Here is a 21,794-nt window from a genome sequence, read left to right as displayed (position 1 = left end):
GGAGACATTAACAGAGTCCCTCACTCACTGACTGCCTATAGTTTCAAGGTCTTTTTGTCAACTTTAAAAAACTGTACCAAAACTATAACAAAACTGCTTACAGCAACTGCTTACAGTGTTTTGGGGGAAATTTTAAACTTTCACAGAGGTGCAACAATACCATTACTTTCATTCTAATCCTAGCAAGTCTCGCAAGCGTACCATGGAGATAGAAGTGCATAAATACTGTCAGATTTATGTACATGTATTGTTGTAGGATATATACTTTCATTGATTTTTAGAAGAATATAAAGAAATCCAGATGTCACATTTAGAATTAGAATTGGACAAAACAGACAGAAAATAAGACAATATAATCAAGTGAAACAACATGAATTGATTTTCGTTCTATATCGTTCCACCTCGGCCAATCACCTCTTCCATTCAGTCTGCCCCAAGCCATAAAAACAATAGGAAATCCTCTGTTTTAAATGTCAAACCAATTTAGGCTGAAGCAAACAGAGTCAGATTGAAAGCATAGTCAGTAGGACCCTTTCTTAGACAAAATAATGTTTGTGGTGGTTGCAAAGTGGTTTGATTATTCTGCCATTTTCTTATTAATACTGGGCTTGTCCAACATGGGTTATTATAAAGTCTGCACTGTGGCAATCTGCCGGCTGAAACCATACTAATTGTCTTCTCTTATGTTCCTGTTGGTAGATAAGTTAGACATGGCTTAGCAATCCCTGATCCTTCAATCTCCAGTAATAGCTTTGTCTCAAGAACCGTTGTTCATCATTGTGTGTGGACATGTTTAGGATGGTTTTCCTGATGAAAAAATCCGTATGAGAGGGATGATAGTAATTGAAGTTAAATACCAGGCAGTACTCTAAGGATAGCTTTTCATTGTTAAGCCTTTTTCATGTCTTATTATAATTACTTTGCTATGATTATGGTTTTACTGCTAATTACTGTGATGAATATGCTGGCTTGGGTTATATATTTAAGTGCCTTTTTCAGTGTACTGAGTAGTTGCATGTACTCTTAGATCTGTTTTTGAGTCTTTCAGAGACATCAACAGTCAAGGGGGGATAACTCTGTTTGGATCTTAGCCCTTCACAGCAGAGATTTTTGTCTTTAATGTGGATGTAAAATCATTTCACAAGAAAGGAAATGCCTGTGTTTGCCAATATTCATTGCCAGCAAAAGGATGTGGTCATTTTGTTACTGCAGCACAAGTTAAAATCTGTTCCATGTTTCTTCATGACACTATGCACCTGGAGGTGACTGAATTGTTTGGTTGTTTCTTTGGCTGGTCTAAAGATTTAAGTCCAGGCTCTTCATAGAATTCTTGCACCACTCTTGTTTTATCAGAGGACTTTAGGGGCTGTCTTTTGAAATTTTTATTTATGCACTCACTCACTCACTCACTCATCCCACTCAAAACCCACCTACTCACTCACTCACTTAAAACCCACCTCACTTAAAACCCACCTTCTCGTGCTCACTCGCTCCCTCACTCACTCACTGACTGTCTCACTGTTACTTTTACTGTATGTTCAGTTTTTCCCTTTTTTTATCACTCAGGGTGTTGCAGTTCTTCAATGCATCAGCAGAAGAGTATAGCGTTGTCTTCACATCCGGCTGCACCCAGGCTCTCAAGCTTATTGCTGAAACATTCACATTCCATGATGACACTCCTGAAGACCCATCTAAGGCCAAGGATGTGGGTGGCAGCTTTGTGTACCTGCTGGACAATCACACCTCAGTGCAGGGAATGAGGGAGATGGTCAGTGACAGGGTGTCAGGAGTCTACTGTCTGGACGAGGGAGAGCTGGATCAAGATATCCCACTACACCTTAACCAGATCCACCTTCGATGCCAAGCCTCCGATCAAAACACACCTGAATCAAACCAACAATCTGTGTCCACAGACAACAAACGTAATCAAAGCCAAAGCCAAGATCAAACTGACAATACTACAGTCCTGACAACTGTGGATGTATCTAGTTCAGGAGAAAAACAGCATATGACCTCCGAATGCCATAAAAGCCAAACCAAAGATCAAACAGGCCTGTGTAACTTGTTTGCCTATCCAGCACAGTCTAATTTTTCTGGTAGAAAGTACCCTTTAAGCTGGATAGACAGAGTCCAGCGAGGTGACATGGGCTTCCAGAGCAAGTTGCCAGGGAAGTGGTATGTGGTTCTAGATGCTGCCAGCTATGTGAGCACTTCCAAGCTGGACTTAAAAAAGTGCAAGCCTGATTTTGTGACTTTGTCTTTCTACAAGATCTTTGGGTTCCCAACTGGTCTTGGTATGTATAATTGCTGCACCTCAAAACAATTAGCATCCACACTTACAGAAGTGCTGTTCCTTCAACAGAGCAATGTTCTGTAGGGAGTCCCCAATGAGAATTTATTCTATGAAAAGAACACCCATGTAAACAGTAGGATGACGTCACTAGAGATTGAATGACATAGCACAACTAAGCATGGTGGATACCTATTTTTATCACAATCATCATCATCGTCATCATCATCATCATCATGTTTCAAATGTAAATGTTTTACGAAGTTACAAAATACATCAGGAAATTACGATCCTCTGCTTCAATATGGAACCAGGTTACCTGTAGATTTTAAGTTCCAAACTTCCTGTGTTGACAGGTGCCCTCTTGGTCCGTGCTGATGCTGCTTCGATGCTAAAAAAGCGTTACTTTGGAGGTGGCACTGTTGCTGTCAGTGATGCAAGGGAGAGGTTCCATGTACTGAAGCCCACACTAGCAGACAGGTAACACATCTTTCTGCTGTCTGGACAGGTGCCCTCCCTATCCACTGACACATTGAATGTATAATGTATTGGCACACAGAATGTTGATAAATATATCACTTTTACAAGAAAAGTATAATGATATGTTTCAGTGCTTTGAAATTTGAATTCCTGAAAATACACATGTAGCATTAGTTGGAAGTAAAGACAGTTGAGTTATGTCAACAGACCATTGTCATTTTAATGTGTATTAGGTTCTTGAGAGGCATATAGAAGTTGGTATTTGAGTATAAAGCATTATGGACGTTACCTTCTTTATTGTATGAATAATGTGGTGGGCTTTTCCTTGCCCCTCCATTGTTCACCTGACATTGTGTAAACACCATAGGAGATATTGATATCCATAATATGTTGTCTTATACTTAATGTATGTGGTTGCAAAGTTCCACAGAATTTACTGTAACATCATGGTTGTTATGAAGATTTTATGGAAGCTTCTTGTAATAATTCAATAGTGAGACGTAAGCGTCAGATGCAGGTTTTGACTCTGTGTTCTTGAGTGAAACTGAAGTAATATGTCTGTGTATATTTGTCAATCAATAACCACTAGTTTTAACTGCAATGTAACATATGGGCTAACCTGAATCAACACACTGTGCCGACTAAGTTCCAGACACAAATCTTCATTTAAGGAATCTGAAATGACATGATGATTATAGTTGTGTTTAGGTTTGAAGATGGCACCCTTCCATTCCTGGACTTGATTGCACTGAGACATGGACTGGATGCTGTACAAAGGATTGCTGGTATGTTACTGTCTCAGTCGTCCTTCCTTCAGTAATACTACTCAACTGTTGACGGTGATACACACACAGGATTGCTTGTATGTTCCTATCTCAGTCGTCCTTCCTTCAGTAATACTACTCAACTATTGACAGTGATATACACACAGGATTGCTTGCATGTTCCTATCTCAGTCGTCCTTCCTTCAGTAATACTACTCAACTATTGTCAGTGATATACACACAGGATTGCTTGCATGTTCCTATCTCAGTTGTCCTTCTTTCAGTTATACTACTCAACTATTGTCAGTGATATACACACAGGATTGCTTGCATGTTCCTATCTCAGTTGTCCTTCTTTCAGTTATACTACTCAACTACTGACAGTGATATACACACAGGATTGCTTGCATGTTCCTATCTCAGTTGTACTTCTTTCAGTAATACTACTCAACTATTGACAGTGATATACACTCAGGATGGCTTGCATGTTCCTATCTCAGTTGTCCTTCTTTCAGTTATACTACTCAACTATTGTCAGTGATATACACACAGGATTGCTTGCATGTTCCTATCTCAGTTGTCCTTCTTTCAGTTATACTACTCAACTACTGACAGTGATATACACACAGGATTGCTTGCATGTTCCTATCTCAGTTGTACTTCTTTCAGTAATACTACTCAACTATTGACAGTGATATACACTCAGGATGGCTTGCATGTTCCTATCTCAGTTGTCCTTCTTTCAGTTATACTACTCAACTATTGTCAGTGATATACACACAGGATTGCTTGCATGTTCCTATCTCAGTTGTCCTTCTTTCAGTTATACTACTCAACTATTGACAGTGATATACACACAGGATTGCTTGCATGTTCCTATCTCAGTTGTCCTTCTTTCAGTTATACTACTCAACTGTTGTCAGTGATATACACACAGGATTGCTTGCATGTTCCTATCTCAGTTGTCCTTCTTTCAGTTATACTACTCAACTATTGTCAGTGATATACACACAGGATTGCTTGCATGTTCCTATCTCAGTTGTCCTTCTTTCAGTTATACTACTTAACTATTGACAGTGATATACACACAAGATTGCTTGCATGTTCCTATCTAGTTGTCCTTCTTTCAGTTATACTACTCAACTATTGTCGGTGATATACACACAGGATTGCTTGCATGTTCCTATCTCAGTTGTCCTTCTTTCAGTTATACTACTCAACTATTGACAGTGATATACACACAGGATTGCTTGCATGTTCCTATCTCAGTTGTCCTTCTTTCAGTTATACTACTCAACTATTGTCAGTGATATACACACACGATTGCTTGCATGTTCCTATCTCAGTTGTCCTTTCAGTTATACTACTCAACTATTGACAGTGATATACACACAGGATTGCTTGTATGTTCCTATCTCAGTCGTCCTTCCTTCAGTAATACTACTCAACTATTGACAGTGATATACACACAGGATTGCTTGCATGTTCCTATCTCAGTCGTCCTTCCTTCAGTAATACTACTCAACTATTGTCAGTGATATACACACAGGATTGCTTGCATGTTCCTATCTCAGTTGTCCTTCTTTCAGTTATACTACTCAACTATTGTCAGTGATATACACACAGGATTGCTTGCATGTTCCTATCTCAGTTGTCCTTCTTTCAGTTATACTACTCAACTACTGACAGTGATATACACACAGGATTGCTTGCATGTTCCTATCTCAGTTGTACTTCTTTCAGTTATACTACTCAACTATTGACAGTGATATACACACAGGATTGCTTGCATGTTCCTATCTAGTTGTCCTTCTTTCAGTTACACTACTCAGCTATTGTCGGTGATATACACACAGGATTGCTTGCATGTTCCTATCTCAGTTGTCCTTCTTTCAGTTATACTACTCAACTATTGACAGTGATATACACACAGGATTGCTTGCATGTTCCTATCTCAGTTGTCCTTCTTTCAGTTATACTACTCAACTATTGTCAGTGATATACACACACGATTGCTTGCATGTTCCTATCTCAGTTGTCCTTTCAGTTATACTACTCAACTATTGACAGTGATATACACACAGGATTGCTTGTATGTTCCTATCTCAGTCGTCCTTCCTTCAGTAATACTACTCAACTATTGACAGTGATATACACACAGGATTGCTTGCATGTTCCTATCTCAGTCGTCCTTCCTTCAGTAATACTACTCAACTATTGTCAGTGATATACACACAGGATTGCTTGCATGTTCCTATCTCAGTTGTCCTTCTTTCAGTTATACTACTCAACTATTGTCAGTGATATGCACACAGGATTGCTTGCATGTTCCTATCTCAGTTGTCCTTCTTTCAGTTGTACTACTCAACTACTGACAGTGATATACACACAGGATTGCTTGCATGTTCCTATCTCAGTTGTACTTCTTTCAGTTATACTACTCAACTATTGACAGTGATATACACTCAGGATGGCTTGCATGTTCCTATCTCAGTTGTCCTTCTTTCAGTTATACTACTCAACTATTGTCAGTGATATACACACAGGATTGCTTGCATGTTCCTATCTCAGTTGTCCTTCTTTCAGTTATACTACTCAACTATTGACAGTGATATACACACAGGATTGCTTGCATGTTCCTATCTCAGTTGTCCTTCTTTCAGTTATACTACTCAACTGTTGTCAGTGATATACACACAGGATTGCTTGCATGTTCCTATCTCAGTTGTCCTTCTTTCAGTTATACTACTCAACTATTGTCAGTGATATACACACAGGATTGCTTGCATGTTCCTATCTCAGTTGTCCTTCTTTCAGTTATACTACTCAACTACTGACAGTGATATACACACAGGATTGCTTGCATGTTCCTATCTAGTTGTCCTTCTTTCAGTTATACTACTCAACTATTGTCGGTGATATACACACAGGATTGCTTGCATGTTCCTATCTCAGTTGTCCTTCTTTCAGTTATACTACTCAACTATTGACAGTGATATACACACAGGATTGCTTGCATGTTCCTATCTCAGTTGTCCTTCTTTCAGTTATACTACTCAACTATTGTCAGTGATATACACACACGATTGCTTGCATGTTCCTATCTCAGTTGTCCTTTCAGTTATACTACTCAACTATTGACAGTGATATACACACAGGATTGCTTGCATGTTCCTATCTCAGTTGTCCTTCTTTCAGTTATACTACTCAACTATTGTCAGTGATATACACACAGGATTGCTTGCATGTTCCTATCTCAGTTGTCCTTCTTTCAGTTATACTACTCAACTATTGTCAGTGATATACACACAGGATTGCTTGCATGTTCCTATCTCAGTTGTCCTTCTTTCAGTTATACTACTCAACTATTGTCAGTGATATACACACAGGATTGCTTGCATGTTCCTATCTCAGTTGTCCTTCCTTCAGTTATACTACTCAACTATTGTCAGTGATATACACACAGGATTGCTTGCACGTTCCTATCTCAGTTGTCCTTCTTTCAGTTATACTACTCAACTATTGACAGTGATATACACACAGGATTGCTTGTATGTTCCTATCTCAGTCGTCCTTCCTTCACTTATACTGTTATATGACATTTCCGTTTCTCATTTGGGATAATGAGATTATGTAGCTTAGTTAGTGAGTCTGATTTTATGCTGATATTAGGAATGTTTCCGCTATATAACATGGTGGGGGACACCAGAAGTGGGCTTCACACGTTGCACCCATGTGGTGAATCAAACTTGGTCTTCAGTGTGATGAGGGAATGCTTTAACCACGAGGCTACCCAAGGACACCTCAAGTTCATTGACTTGGTAAATGCATGTCATTGTACCCAAATGGCAAGAATTGTTGATCATAATAACAGTCACTGGATGGTGTGGTCCTGACTATTTGCTACAGACTACCATTATATACTGGACAGAAACATTTAGGGATATTTGTAAATTTTGAAATTATGAATAATGATGTATTTATTCCTTGAACCACTGATAAAATATCAGACATAAAAATGCCAATATCCGTAACTTATTTTGTCCAGTATATTTGTGGCATGTTGTGATGGTACTGGTTAAAGATGATTAGTCATAGTTATTTATAAACTGTGGTTAATGCTGTTTATTCTGTTTTACCTTATCCTGATTCATACATATTTTTTATATTTTTCATTTTTGTAGTACTTTATATATTCTAAGCATTTACAGTGACAGTGTATTTAGGAAAATAGAGCATGGCAGTTTAACCAAACCTTATCTAAGAAGTCTCTATTATACTTAATGACATAGGGTTATAAAATTCAGTGAGCTCCTTCTGTATGAAGTGGAATTGTGGTTATTTTTCTGAAGTTAAAAATTATTAATTTTGACCAGATAATTACAAGGTTTAAGGGATTGTTATTTTTTTATGGGTAGCCAAAAGAATGATTTCCCCTCTTTATTATTATTATCGGTCTTTGCATTTGTGCAATATTCAACTTTTCGGATCTATTTAGAACACTAATTGCATTTTGTACTGTCCACATAACCCATCTTAGTGAGGAGACAGATTTGATACTGGAACCATTGTAGTTCAGTCATATTCCTGCAACTAAAGAGGATAGAATTGATACTCTTTTGAGAATGTGAAACCAGAATGCACACCACCACTGAGCATGTGCTCAAGATTCCCGCAGAACCAGCCAGTGATTGTCTCCATTTTTACCCTTTTAGAGTTGGGAAAAATGTTATGTGTTCTGTAACATCATTAGAAAATTATTGTAGTAATTACTCAATATTTTGACAGATGTTTAGTGTCATCATTCTGTTTGCAGGTGACATGGATAGGGTGTCCAGCCACACTTTCTCTGTCGCCAAGTTTTTCCATGACCACCTCCTTCAGCTACACCACGGTAATGGCTCCCCTGTCGCTCACATCTACTGCCAGGGCTTCGAAGACATACAGACCCAGGGAGCCATTGTCAACTTCAACATACTCAGGGACAATGGAGACTTTGTTGGTTTTGCTGAGGTTTGCAGATATTGAGTCTTTGAAAGGCATTTAGAAGTGATACACACAGAAGCAAAAATTTATGGATGTCATCTTCTTTATTTTTTATGGACACAATGTTTCAGAGTACTTATTCATCAGGTGAATGAGTAAACTAGTAGTGAATTTGCACTAGACTGGTGAACAGACACTGACATGGTAGTTGTATAAGTTGCATGTATCAATAGCAGCTTATACAAATGTTTTCACTATAAATGGGAATGTGCATTATTGAATACCAGGAAGTGAATATAAGTCTTCAGTTTCTAATATCTCTAACATTAGAAGTCCCACATGTATCAAAATCATCACACAATCATCCAAATTACAATGAAATATTTCTCCGAAGGAGAGCTATCAATTGAATATCAGACTATCAGTGTTTAGACAAGCAAACGACACCATACTGAACTCACAGACAGTTAATGGGAACCCACTGGGATGGATTGTATAATTCCAAGGGAGCTGAGAATGGAAATTGAGTCTTCACTTATCACTTGACAAGGGTTATAATACTGTATGAATACACAAAGCCTCTAAGAAAGTAGTCGCACATAGCATATGTTATATCTGAGGTTACACTTTCTCAGGTAAGTACAGATTATAGTACTTTTGTGGGTGTCGTATTTGGGACTTGAACATATGCTTTCAGAGTATATCACACAGTCAACATGAAGTCAGCAATGTCAGCCTCTCTCTTTGTTACAGGCTAATCTCTCTTTCTCTCTCACCCTCCTCTCTCTCTCCGTCTCCCTCTCATCCCGCTCGTACTGACTGAGGTTGGTTGGTTGGTTGGTTGATTTGATGTTTAATGCAGCACGCATCAGTATTCCACCTGTATGTTGTCAGACTGTAACTAATCATGTCTGAACCAGACAATCCGGTGATGAACAGCAGGAGCATCCATCTATTCACTTGGGATTACAATGACATGTGTCAACCCAGTCAGCAAGCGTGGCAACCTGTTCAGGTTAGTTGCCCCTTACAAGTACATGGGTTGCTGAAGATCATTTCTAACCTGGAACTTTGTGGGTTGATAGTGTTTGTACACTGTGAGGACAATTGTCTTTGGGCAAACAAATACGGTTCCCTGTTCACTTTCTCAAGCACCTGTTGCTCTACCTGCAGGTAGACAAGATGGCCCAGCTGCAGGATGTGCATCTGAGGACCGGCTGCTTCTGTAACATTGGAGCATGTCAGAAATATCTTCAACTCACCTCCAAACAGATCAGGGAAAACTTTCAGGTGAGTTTTTAAAATATGGATATGCTACTTTCATGGTGAAGTTGCAAAAAAATTCAGATTTGTAGTTGTACACAAGTACAGTCAAATTTTGTTTGTTCTGTTTTGTTGCACGCTTACCGTTACCAACTGTTACCAGCTAATCATGTTGTGATGTCTCACTGACTGTTACCGGCTAATCATGTAGTGATGTCTTTCTGACCGTTACAGGCTAGTCATGTAGTGATATCTCACTGACTGTTGCCAGCTAATCATGTTGTGATGTCTCACTGACTGTAACAGGCTAATTATGTAGTGATATCTTTCTGACTTTTATGGACAAATCATGTAGAGACGTCTCACTGACTGTTACAGGCTAATTATGTAGTGTTGTCTCTCTGTTATAGGCCGGCCACGTCTGTGGAGACGACCAAGATATGATCGACGGTCACCCCACTGGATCAGTTCGCATCTCCTTTGGCTACATGTCAACATATGGAGATGCAGTACAGTGTCTGCGTTTTATCACCGAATACTTTCTTGAGGGACGGGCCATTCCACAATTCCCTGTTCCAGTATCTGTCAGTGTTTCCAGTGCCAATCCAGAGATGCCTTCGGTTCCTGAGCTTAGTCAGAGATTAAATTGTCCTGAAAGGCAGATACAAAAAGAGAAAGAGGACTTGAGGAAGGAGGAGGAAGAGGTCCTTGAGAAATGTTCTGATTCTTCTAGGTTCCTCACCAAGATCTGTCTGTACCCTGTCAAGTCTTGTGCTGCCTTCCAGGTGGGTCTGTCTCTGAGCACCTAGTCAATAATCTCCATATTTCCTCGACCATTTCCTGTACAGGACCTTACTCTGTATTCCTTCATCTTATACCCTCGAGTTCCTTGGTCTGTATTGTCCAAATCTCCCTCCTCCATGGCCTACTACATCTATATCCAGTAGGTCCTTAGCTTATAATGTCCATATTTCCCTTTACCATAATATGTCCTGGCTACTGAACCAGGATATAGCATGTCCATATTTCTGTGCTGTATGGTCTAATATGTCCATACCCTGTAGGTTCTTGGACTATAATGTCCATATTTCCTTCCTCTATAATGTCCTTGTCAGTGAACAGAATCAATACCCTCTACTTCCTTGGTCTATAATGTATATATTACTCACCTCCATGGTCTAATATGTCCCAACCCAGTAGATTGTTGGACTGTGATGTCCATGTTTTTTTCTTCCATGACATGTCCTGGCTACTGAACCAGGATATTGCTTGACCATGCATGTCCATATTTCTGAGCTTTATAATCTGATATGTCCATAGATTGTAGATCCTTAGACTATATTGTTCATATTTCCTTCCTCCATAGTAGTGCCATGTCAATGAACCAGGATACAGCATGTCCATATCTCCTAGTTATCTGAATGGACCATTAATGAAATGTCTTTCTGTGAATAGCTATCTGTCTTAACTGATGTTCTGGGTGCTAGGTTTCAGCATGGGAAGTTGGTCCAAGAGGTCTGCTGTATGATAGAGAGTGGATGATTGTCAGTGAAAGTGGAGTCACTCTGGGGCAGAAGAGAGAACCCAAGTTGTGTCTCCTTCAGCCTTCTATAGATCTTCTGCTTAACACATTCACCCTCAGCTACCCAGGTAAGAGCTGTCTGTGACTCAGCACTGTTTTCACAGACTCTGGTGTGGTATGTGGAGGTTTTAGTTCAGAATCACAGACATTATATCTTGTCATTTGAGTTAGCCTAAACCAGATGCAGGTCTTGATGTACACCGCCCTCATGATACCAACAACCCTCCGTGTAGTGCTGGGATAGTCTAGTGGTTAAAATACTCGCTTGTCATGATGAAAACACGGGTTCAATTCCTCTTATGGGTACAATGTGTGGAGCTCTTTTCTGGAGTTCCCTGCCATATGTTTGCTTGAATACTGCTTAGTGGGGAAAACGACCACTCACTCAGTGTTGTGCAGACAAATTGTTAGCCTTATCAAAGACATACACCATAAGTCAGAATATGTTCAACATTTTCTTGATAAATGTGATCATTATTTATATTGTTATAATTATGAATCCTTGTTTGCAGAGACACAATCCATCACCATTCCTTTGACAGTGGTGGAGAGTGAGAGTGTGGACTATACAGGACGGCTGTGTACCAACAAAGTTTGTGGAGACCGGTAAGCATCCTTCATGTTCAGGGGTAGCCCTATGGTAAAAGTGTTCACTTATAAGCCCAAAGACCAGGGTTTGATTATCCACTTGGCACTGTGAGTCAAGCCTGTTTCTGGTTTACATGTAAAGTACACAACAAGAGGAGATACTCCTGTTGGAAATCAATACTATGGATTTTTTTAGACATATTAACTTCAAAGCCAAGTCCTGTAGTTGATTGAGTAGCATGCATATTGATATCTTTAAGTGTGGCTAGGGTTTACTGAAGTTCATTTGTCCTGTTAGTAAGAAATACAAGGAATACAGTTATCCTAAAGGAATACTGTTGTCCTACAGGGTGAACACTGTAGACTGTGGTGACAGAGTGGCAGACTGGCTGAGTGAGGCTCTAGGCAGACCTGGAACTAGGCTTCTGAGACTGAAGCAGGAGGACACACGGACTGGGAGGCGGAAGGATGCCGCCACACAAGGTGAGTTCATGCACCGAAGTGTCTGAAGGATGCAGTCACTCAGGGTGAGTTCATGCACTGATGAGGCTGAAGGATGCAGCACAAAAGGTGAGTTCATGCACAAATGAGGCTGCAGGATGCTGCACAAAAGATGAGTTCATGCAATGAGGTTGAGGGATGCACTGAGGATATTGTGGGATATTGTCACACAGGGTGAGTTCTGACATAAAAAACCCTGAGTGATACAGCCACAAAGGTTGAGTTTATACACTGAGGAGGCTGAAGAATGCAGCCATATAGGGTGAGTTCTTACAGTGAGGAGGCTAAACGATAAGAATACTGTGGTGTAGAGGGGTGGGTGGGGATGTCATGTAATGGAATTTCCAATAGAATCTGTCCTGGTCTCATGAGGCAGATGACAAAAAGAATGTGCCCAGAATTATGATGAATAGCCCAATCTATTGTGCCCCAGAATCAATAGCACAGTAACATTGCCTTACATGTGTAAAAGGCTGTGGTTGAGGATCCTATCTCACCCCAGGACATGTTATGCCTGCTTCACTGTCAATTACCAATTTGTCTCATGTCCTTCATTCACCGTGTTTGTTCCAGCTACTTCAGACACAACAAGACTGTCACTGGCCAATGAATCTCAGTTCCTGTTGGTCTCCAGGGAGAGTGTGAAGTCGCTTCAGAAGAAGATGGCTGACGATGATGAGGCAGAACAGGAGAAGATAGGACAATGTCAGCGTCATTTTGGTGAGGGCAGTATATAGGCGACCAGGACTTCTTGTTCCAGTCTGTTCTCAGACAGTAATCTGTCCTCTTTGCTCGACATACATACTGTAGTCTTTCCTGTTGTGTAAAGTTTTGCCAGGGTCTGATACCCACTTGAAGTCAGGACTCTTGTTACTATCAGTAAGGGCAGTGTGGTAGCCTAGTGGTTTAAGCATTTGCTCAACACAACAAGCATCAGGGTTCAATTCCCTACATGGCTGTGTGAAGGCCATTTCAGGTATCCCCCTGCAGTGACATGGCTCGATTATTGCTAAAATTGGCATAAAACTAAACTCCCTCCCTCCCTCTTTGCCACACAGATAACATATAACTATACTGACATTACAGAGACCTTTTGGAGTTACCCTTGTCCATGTGACATGATATTTGGTCAAAGTAACAACCATACAACAAGACTTGCACCACTTTGGTCTGTTCACCCACATGAAGATGACACTTCGTCATATTACATTGAAATGATCACAATACCAGATGTGCTATCATGAACATGTTTCCATTTGCAGATACTGACAACTTAATACATCGTTTCCGTGGCAACCTGATAACTGGGGGTGGTTCAGGTTTTGAGGAGGAGGATTGGACTCAAGTGAAGATTGGGAACCATGTTTTAATTGTGAGTATAGCTTCAGTGAGACTGTCAGATTCACAGTGTGCTGATGGATGGGTTAGAACAGCAATAAGTTTCAGAGAAGGGTATCAGTGTTGTCAGTTAGATGTCCTGTGATTCAGTCAGTGTCAGAAGGTGTCCTGTGAATCAGTCAGTGTCAGGTGTTTTGTGATTCAGTCAGTGTCAGGTGTTTTGTGATTCAGTCTTTGTCAGAAGGTGTCTGGTTATTCAGTAAGTGTCAGAAGGTGTCCTGTGATTCAGTCATCGTCAGAAGGTGTCCGGTTATTCAGTCAGATTCAGAAGGTGTCCTGTGATGTAGTCATCATTAGAAGGTGTCAGGTGATTCAGTCAGTGTCAGAAGGTGTCTTGTGAGTCAGTTAGTGTCAGGTCTCTTGTGATTCAGTCATTGTCTGAAAGTGTCCTGTGATTCAGTAATTGTAAGAAGGTGTCATGTGATTAGGTCAGTGTCAGAGGGTGTCCAATTATGAAGTCAGTCTGTCAGAAGGTGTCATATGATTCAGTAATTGTCTGAAGGTGTCCAGTGATTTGGTCAGTGCCAGAAGGTATCCTGTGATTCAGTCCATGTCCGGTGTCCATTGTGATTCTGTGATTGTCAAAAGGTGTCCAGTTATTCAGTCAGTGTCAGGCAGTGTCCCATGATTCATTCAATCTAATTCAACTTAGTATGTAGCAAGATCAGCGTATATGGTTGCAATTTAAAAACTGATTTACCAAAAGCTGGGAATGTGTTCCTACACTGTTGGGGTAACGCTGTTTTTCAGGGCATTGTCATTTGCAGACACTCAAGGTCAGTTAACCCCTCTATTTGGCTTAAATGGATGGAATTTGCGTTAAAGAAAAACAGTCTAATAAATTTAATTGTAAGGTCAAACAACTTACTTGCAGTGGGCTGTTGACCCCACACTGTTAGGTCATGGAGCAAGTTTTATGGATGCCACCCACTATGATGTCACTGACAACAGAAGGTTTAAAGAAGCGTTGTAAGGAATCAGTGGGCGGTTTCATGATAATTCCATCCATATTAGCAATAACACTATGATTTATTCATCATTGTCAGATTTAGTCAATGTCCACATAACAAATGTGTTGAAGTTTGAAAGGGGAACTACTTTTTTCTGTCAGTTGTGTAAGTTTAACGAGTGATGTGATTAACCTTTGTCCTAGAGGAACTTTGACCTGATGTAAATAATGAATTTCTGTCACGACAAACAGTGTAAAACAAGTTGAATTAGAATGGAGATAAGTGGGGCCAATATAACATTAAATTTGCGGCTATATAACCACCGGTCTACATTCCCAAATCGCCAAACACAGTACATTTATGTCCTAAGTGTCAGACAGTGTCCTGTGATTCAGTCAGTGTGAAAATGTGCCCTCTGATTCAGTAAGGTGTTGGTCTGTGTTTCAGAGTCAGGGTCAGTGTAGCCGGTGCCAGATGATATGCATGGACCAAGAAACAGGGGAAAGAAGTAAGGAACCACTCCGCACTCTCTCTATGTGGAGGGGCAAAAAGGTGTGTATAATTCTTGAGATGTTCTACACAATTCATGATGATTGTGGGATGAACATAAGTAATCAATCATGCTGTTGGAATTGACATCATCCAGGGGACTGGTCCAAAAAGTGCTCACAGATCTTTGTCATCTGCAGAGCCTATGATAAGCAGTTACAGTAAATCATAGCATACCAAATGCTTGTGAATATGGGCCCCATTCCACAAAGCTATTGTAGCACAGTATAGGAGTTATGACAGTTGTAGTGCTACAATAACTTTGTGAAATTGGTCGTTTTAGCCAGGTGTTACTTCATGCTCTGCAGAGTTGTCTCACAGATAAGACACAAACCTATCATTGGTTCCAATATCTGTTTTACCTGATTACATATCCAGGTCTATGACCATCATCAGTATACTAAGGTATCTGGTCAATGTGTGATCATCATCAGTATACTAAGGCATCTGGTCAATGTGTGACCATCATCAGTATACTAAGGTATCTGGTCAATGTGTGATCATCATCAGTATACTAAGGCATCTGGTCAATGTGTGATCATCATCAGTATACTAAGGCATCTGGTCAATGTGTGATCATCATCAGTATACTAAGGCATCTGGTCAATGTGTGACCATCATCAGTATACTAAGGCATCTGGTCAATGTGTGATCGTCATCAGTATACTAAGGCATCTGGTCAATGTGTGGTCATCATCAGTATACTAAGGCATCTGGTCAATGTGTGATCATCATCAGTATACTAAGGCATCTGGTCAATGTGTGATCATCATCAGTATACTAAGGCATCTGGTCAATGTGTGATCATCATCAGTATACTAAGGCATCTGGTCAATGTGTGATCATCATCAGTATACTAAGGTATCTGGTCAATGTGTGACCATCATCAGTATACTAAGGCATCTGGTCAATGTGTGATCATCATCAGTATACTAAGGCATCTGGTCAATGTGTGACCATCATCAGTATACTAAGGCATCTGATCAATGTGTGACCATCATCAGTATACTAAGGTATCTGGTCAATGTGTGATCATCATCAGTATACTAAGGCATCTGGTCAATGTGTGACCATCATCAGTATACTAAGGCATCTGGTCAATGTGTGACCATCATCAGTATACTAAGGCATCTGGTCAATGTGTGATCGTCTCCCAGACAAGGTGAAATGCCATGATATAACTGGAATAGAAGTTGACATAACAGCAGCCATACAAGATGTGATTACACAATATGAATCTATTAATTTTCTGGGCCAAGGTTGTTGAGACTCTTTTAGAGTTAAGATACTCGTAAGTGCCATACATTAACATTAACAACTATCCTAGAGCTTGAAAAATCTAGGCCCTGATCTCTAAATATAAAATCTCACATGGAAGCACAGTATGTGTAGTTTCTTTGGTTGCTTCACATCCAATACATAATCAATGGTAGGAGAGGATCAAAATGCAGAGACTTTCTGTAACTTCAGTAGCTGTCATTTGACAAATTGTAACGTTCAGAGCTGGAGTTTCCTGTTCTTTCAGGGACAGTGGGGTAGTCTATTGGTTCATGTTCATCACGCTGAAGACCTGGGTTTGATTCCCCATAAGAGTACAGTGTGTGAAGCCCATTTCTGGTGTCCCCTATATTGATAAAATATTGCTGTAAGTGGTTTAAAATCAAACTCACTCACTCGCAAATTTTTATGATAGTGTATGTTTTTTCCAGGTTCCATTTGGTGTCTACATGCGTCATTTGTCTCCCAATACCGATTCCAACAGTGCTGCAATTCTGCGGGTTGGGGATCAAGTTGTCCCAGAGACTGGGATCAAGAAGAACTAGGTTTGGCAAGGGTCTTGGAGGGGAAAAGTCAACCTGGGCCATAGTGTTTGGTCAAGGACGGCTTCAGTGTTTGGATGTGAGTCAAGGTCAGACAAAGGGCTGGGGTATGAAGGTCAAGGTGGGTTACTTATCAGGTCATGTAAGTCAAGGTTGGCTTCAGAAAGGGCTCTGACAGGTACTCGAACTCAGGGTACATTGAACTCAGAGTTATGGTTGTTTTGATCACTATTTTAATTTTTTGTTGTTATTAAAGGGATATGAGTTTCCCCAATTAAATCATTGCCACATTGAAATTCTGACAATTTAACAAAATTGATATCGATTGTTAAAAGAATTTGATTATGGTGCTGGTTTGGTTATTTCATGTTCAATACAATGTTTTCTCTTATAATTGTCATCACTTTATTGAATTTCTAGTTTTCATATCACATGTATTAATCAACATGTACAACAGTGTTGATGTTGTTAACTGCAGATGTCAAAGTTTCACCTTGTTACAAAGTGCATTTTTTTTCAAAGAAATTGACATTTCATATTAGTTAAACGAAATTTGCTTTAATGAATGTTGATTTTGACAACGGTTTGTGTTATTTCTGGTTTGAAGCTCATTGTTACCCAAGCCTTAAAACTTTTCAGCCATATGTGGCACTATACATCACCTGATCTGGTTTCAGTGTTGGGCTGCTTGGCAGTGGTCAGTTGAGTAATGAGGCCATGCACAGACTAATGATAATCAAATATGTCAATGATATTAGGTTTGTGTTTTGTCAAAACCATGCCACACGTTTCATGGAAAGATTTCATGTGAGTTTTCAATACAATGCAGACACGATAAAACAGACACACATAGCTCTTACTACAATTTATACTATAATTTTCGGGTAGTTGAGTCAGGGTCGGGTTTTATCCCTCGGGCACTCAAGTCAGATTTTTGCTACCCATCAGAGCCCTAGCTTCAGTGTTGTGTTGGGTGAGTGAAATGTGGTGCAGTGTGTGGGATGGATGAGCTAAGCTGGCCACATTATGGGCATTAGGTCATTATGAGTTCATCTGACTTTCTGCTCAGAAACCAGAGCTATGATATAGCTGGGCTCTATTCCAAACCCGTGTTATAAGTATGTAAGCTTTTAAGTATAGGACAGTGGCTATCGAGCATTGTAAACCAAAAGTCACTGTGTTCTGTAATCTGATTGGTTGAAAAACATGCTCAAATGGTATTAGATTCATGGAAACTGCAAGACTATTCACTGCATATTGACACATAGAAACCTCGCAAACAATTGTTTTGTTGTGTCATCAACAGTGGTGTCGTCATTCAGTGACATCACAAATGAGCAGCTCTAGATGCTACCATGGGAACCAGCTGAAACAGCCAGCTGAAGACACTTCACTGCTGTACCTGTACTTGATGTTAAACAAGTGCAGACAGTAAAACCCTTTGGTTTACTTTTGTGTTTACAATGTCGATAAACATCATGTGTAGGCCAATTTCTGGGTGTTATTGAGTATTTGAAGCACGGGAATATTTCATTTGAAACCTCCGGCTGGCCCTGATGTTTATCTCCTAGCTGGACAATGTATTTTAAGTAAAGGACAGTGGGTTCTTATAGAGTGATGGATTTTAAGTATAGGACAATGAAAGAGGATGTATATATGGGGTGTTAATCTTTAAATGTTAATGGTATTCGGAAGTCTGCCTGTATTGTCCATGTGTTGTAAGTCCAAGGATGTATCATTGTAGAACTGATCCTGCAGGTCTACTAAAACATGTTAATCAGAACTTGAGATTCTAATATAGTTGTCATAATATTTGCCTCATATTTTGTTCACAGAAAGATTCCATCCATCTGCCATGGATTAGTTTCTGAGATTCATATATCTTTTTGTTTAAAATTGTAGCCTATTATATCTTTGAACAAGATCAAACATAATGATATGAAATAGGGATCGCTGAAACTAATCATCATTATTAAAGGTACCTCACCCAGCTTTTATCAGCTGCGAAATTATTTTCACTCTTCTGAGTCATCTGCTGGATTATGCATAATTCGTTGTAAAGAGGGTGGGTCAATTTGAACAGTCATTGTGTTATGTGATGAGGACAAATCATATGTAAACGTCTATTTTACCGACAGTTCAGTGTCCAACAGATCCCTTCAGAATAACAAAAGTTGGGATTTCGCTACTTTGTTGCGATGTTACAATTTATACAATTGTATGATTTTGATGTTTGACGATGTTGATTGTTGATGAAACATTTCCACAAAGAAGACGTCGAGTTAGTACAGGTCCTTGTTTGACAGTTTGATAATTGTTTTTAAACAAATGTTTACACGACCAACATGCCTGTATACAAGGGCTTTATAATTCTCCGGTGGACAGGACTGACGTGAAGCATGATTGTATATATTAAACAGCAAGAGAAATTTAAGATTTGAGAAAATGAAACATCATTAAAATGAGCATTCATGTTTGTGTCTTCTATTTAATTTTTGTCCATAAAATGGTTGCATTTCTTTTGCTGTTAAGTATAATTCCATTTGCTAACATTGTGATAAGATTGCCAAACAGTTTGTCAACTGCAATATGTACGTCATGTTAAGGTCAATCAAATGTGGTGTTGTTCCACATGTACTGTTTTTGACCAATATGCTGCCTTTTAAGGATCGACCTGAAGTTGAAATTTGATGAAACAATTTCAGAGTGCCAAAGTGCCATTCTTGACTGTCTTTCAAGATATTTTACATTTTTAATAACATTTGTGAGTGTGCGTGAAACAATCAACGCATTTATTGTGTTTGTTAACTGGTGCTTTTTCATCAGTCTGCTCATTGTTCTACATTTACTGGTATGTTACTGTGCCATGTTTGAATTCAGAGAAACATGTCATAAAAGTACGCATTCACTCCAGTAGTATAGGGAATGACAGTTCTAAAACACTTCACATATAGAGTGTGCTAAAGCTAAGCAAAGCTAAGCAAAAGCTAAGCAAAAGCTTTAGCTTAGCTTTGCTTAGCTTTAGCACACTCTATATGTGAAGTGTTTTAGAACTGTCGACGTCATTCCCTATACTACTACTCCCCATGATCATTTTCTGTCCCAAAGATCAATAACATTGCTGGTTATAAACTGAACTTCAAGAATTGTTTTAAGTCTGCAGTATGTATTCTTTTGATATGAAACAGAGGCCTTGTTCAAGGGACTAATTCTAACAGTATGTCAACAGTTTTCTTATTGTATTTATTCTGTTACCTATTTCAATTGAAATAGTTCTTACCAAAGCCAAGTACTATCTCCTTAATCTTTTCCACAGAGACTATATATAATTTTATGCCAAGAGCTTTCAGTGTTTATAGAGATAGACGCCTGGAATATATCCAAGGGAATAAATACTACTTGCACCTTATTTATTCATATTACTCCTTATTCTTTCCTATTACTATGCTCTAGGGTAGAAAATCTATATTGTACTCATAGTGTTGGAGTTGTCTCCCTTTAGGCATGTTTGCCACCTCTCCTAGATTTTACGTTCTCAATTGCGCTCTATTTGTATCAACTTTTCAGCATCGTACTCTCCTTGTGGGATTCACCAAGTGCTTAAATAATGACATGGTGGACATTTGTCCTGTATATTTGAACACTGTTCGAAATGAATATCAAAGTGTAAACTGAAATTAATTGACAACCTGCAGCTTCTCTTGATACATACTACCCATCAAAAGTTTAAACTCAAAGACCTCACTGTATGTTATTTATGTATACGTGGGTACATGAAATATGAATTTCTCCACTAACTTGGGGGGAACCAACTGTAAACTTTATGTACTTGAACTGCACGAGGACCATCAACTTGCCGAAAAGCATGTGCAAAAATTGTGCATGTTATGGTGCATTTTGGTGTAAAGTTTTGTTGAGAATTCACCAATTTTCAGGGTTTCATCATTTTTTTTGGACTCTGTTCAATAATCTTTTCACAATACACCAGATCTTGTGTAACAGTACCTTTTAAACAGTATGGACTATTTCACAAAATCTGAAACAACTAATGTATGTAAGTGTGTACACTTACACCAGCAAGTCTAAACTTTTAATGGGTAGTATATGTGAAGTGTAATTATTCTGCTGACATAATTGTAATACAGAGTATAACAGTTTATCTCAAAGGTCTAGAAATCAAGATAGAATATTTACATCCTTACATAGATATAGTAGAGCTCTGATGACAGCCTGCTAGCTAAGTCTTACTATGTACTTACTATGTAGACAACTGTGTTGGTAGTTTAGTCCCAAACCCCTAAACACAGCTGGATATTGAAGTGAATGTCATTTAATGGTATATTCTCATAGGATACCTATTTACAAGACAAAATCTGTGGTCTTACTGACAGAACGACTTTTGATCCCAGGGTCATGTCATACAAAAGACAATAACAGATGGTATCTGATCTCTTTGTTAATCAATCCTTTATACTTGTAATTTGTATTAAATTTACTCAGACATATCTATCAATATTATTTAAAGCAAAGTTTAGAATAAAAAAAAAAATGTGACAAATGTTTGATGTTATTGATTCTGTTGATGTGAATCACCTTGATCTTATATCAAATCTCTTTCAGGAG

General features: G+C 39.1%; 1 protein-coding gene across 1 annotated transcript in view; it reads left to right on the top strand.

The window, feature by feature from the left end:
- Positions 1 to 21,720, top strand: part of LOC137298867 (molybdenum cofactor sulfurase-like) — a 77,713-nt gene extending 55,993 nt beyond the window's left edge. The window contains exons 3-15 of the mRNA XM_067831207.1: positions 1,567 to 2,294; positions 2,647 to 2,770; positions 3,479 to 3,555; positions 8,351 to 8,547; positions 9,694 to 9,810; positions 10,194 to 10,568; positions 11,271 to 11,433; positions 11,878 to 11,971; positions 12,303 to 12,436; positions 13,028 to 13,174; positions 13,717 to 13,826; positions 15,250 to 15,354; positions 17,061 to 21,720. Of these exons, the coding sequence (XP_067687308.1) occupies positions 1,567 to 2,294; positions 2,647 to 2,770; positions 3,479 to 3,555; positions 8,351 to 8,547; positions 9,694 to 9,810; positions 10,194 to 10,568; positions 11,271 to 11,433; positions 11,878 to 11,971; positions 12,303 to 12,436; positions 13,028 to 13,174; positions 13,717 to 13,826; positions 15,250 to 15,354; positions 17,061 to 17,174 (2,485 nt within the window). The 3' untranslated portion in view covers positions 17,175 to 21,720. The remainder of the gene's footprint in view (positions 1 to 1,566; positions 2,295 to 2,646; positions 2,771 to 3,478; positions 3,556 to 8,350; positions 8,548 to 9,693; positions 9,811 to 10,193; positions 10,569 to 11,270; positions 11,434 to 11,877; positions 11,972 to 12,302; positions 12,437 to 13,027; positions 13,175 to 13,716; positions 13,827 to 15,249; positions 15,355 to 17,060) is intronic.
- Positions 21,721 to 21,794: the final 74 nt, after the last annotated feature.

This window comes from Haliotis asinina, chromosome 10 (assembly GCF_037392515.1).
Source record: "Haliotis asinina isolate JCU_RB_2024 chromosome 10, JCU_Hal_asi_v2, whole genome shotgun sequence".
Taxonomy (NCBI): Eukaryota; Metazoa; Mollusca; class Gastropoda; order Lepetellida; family Haliotidae; genus Haliotis; species Haliotis asinina.
Note: the sequence above shows the minus strand (reverse complement) of the source record. Positions and strands in the feature narration are given on the sequence as shown.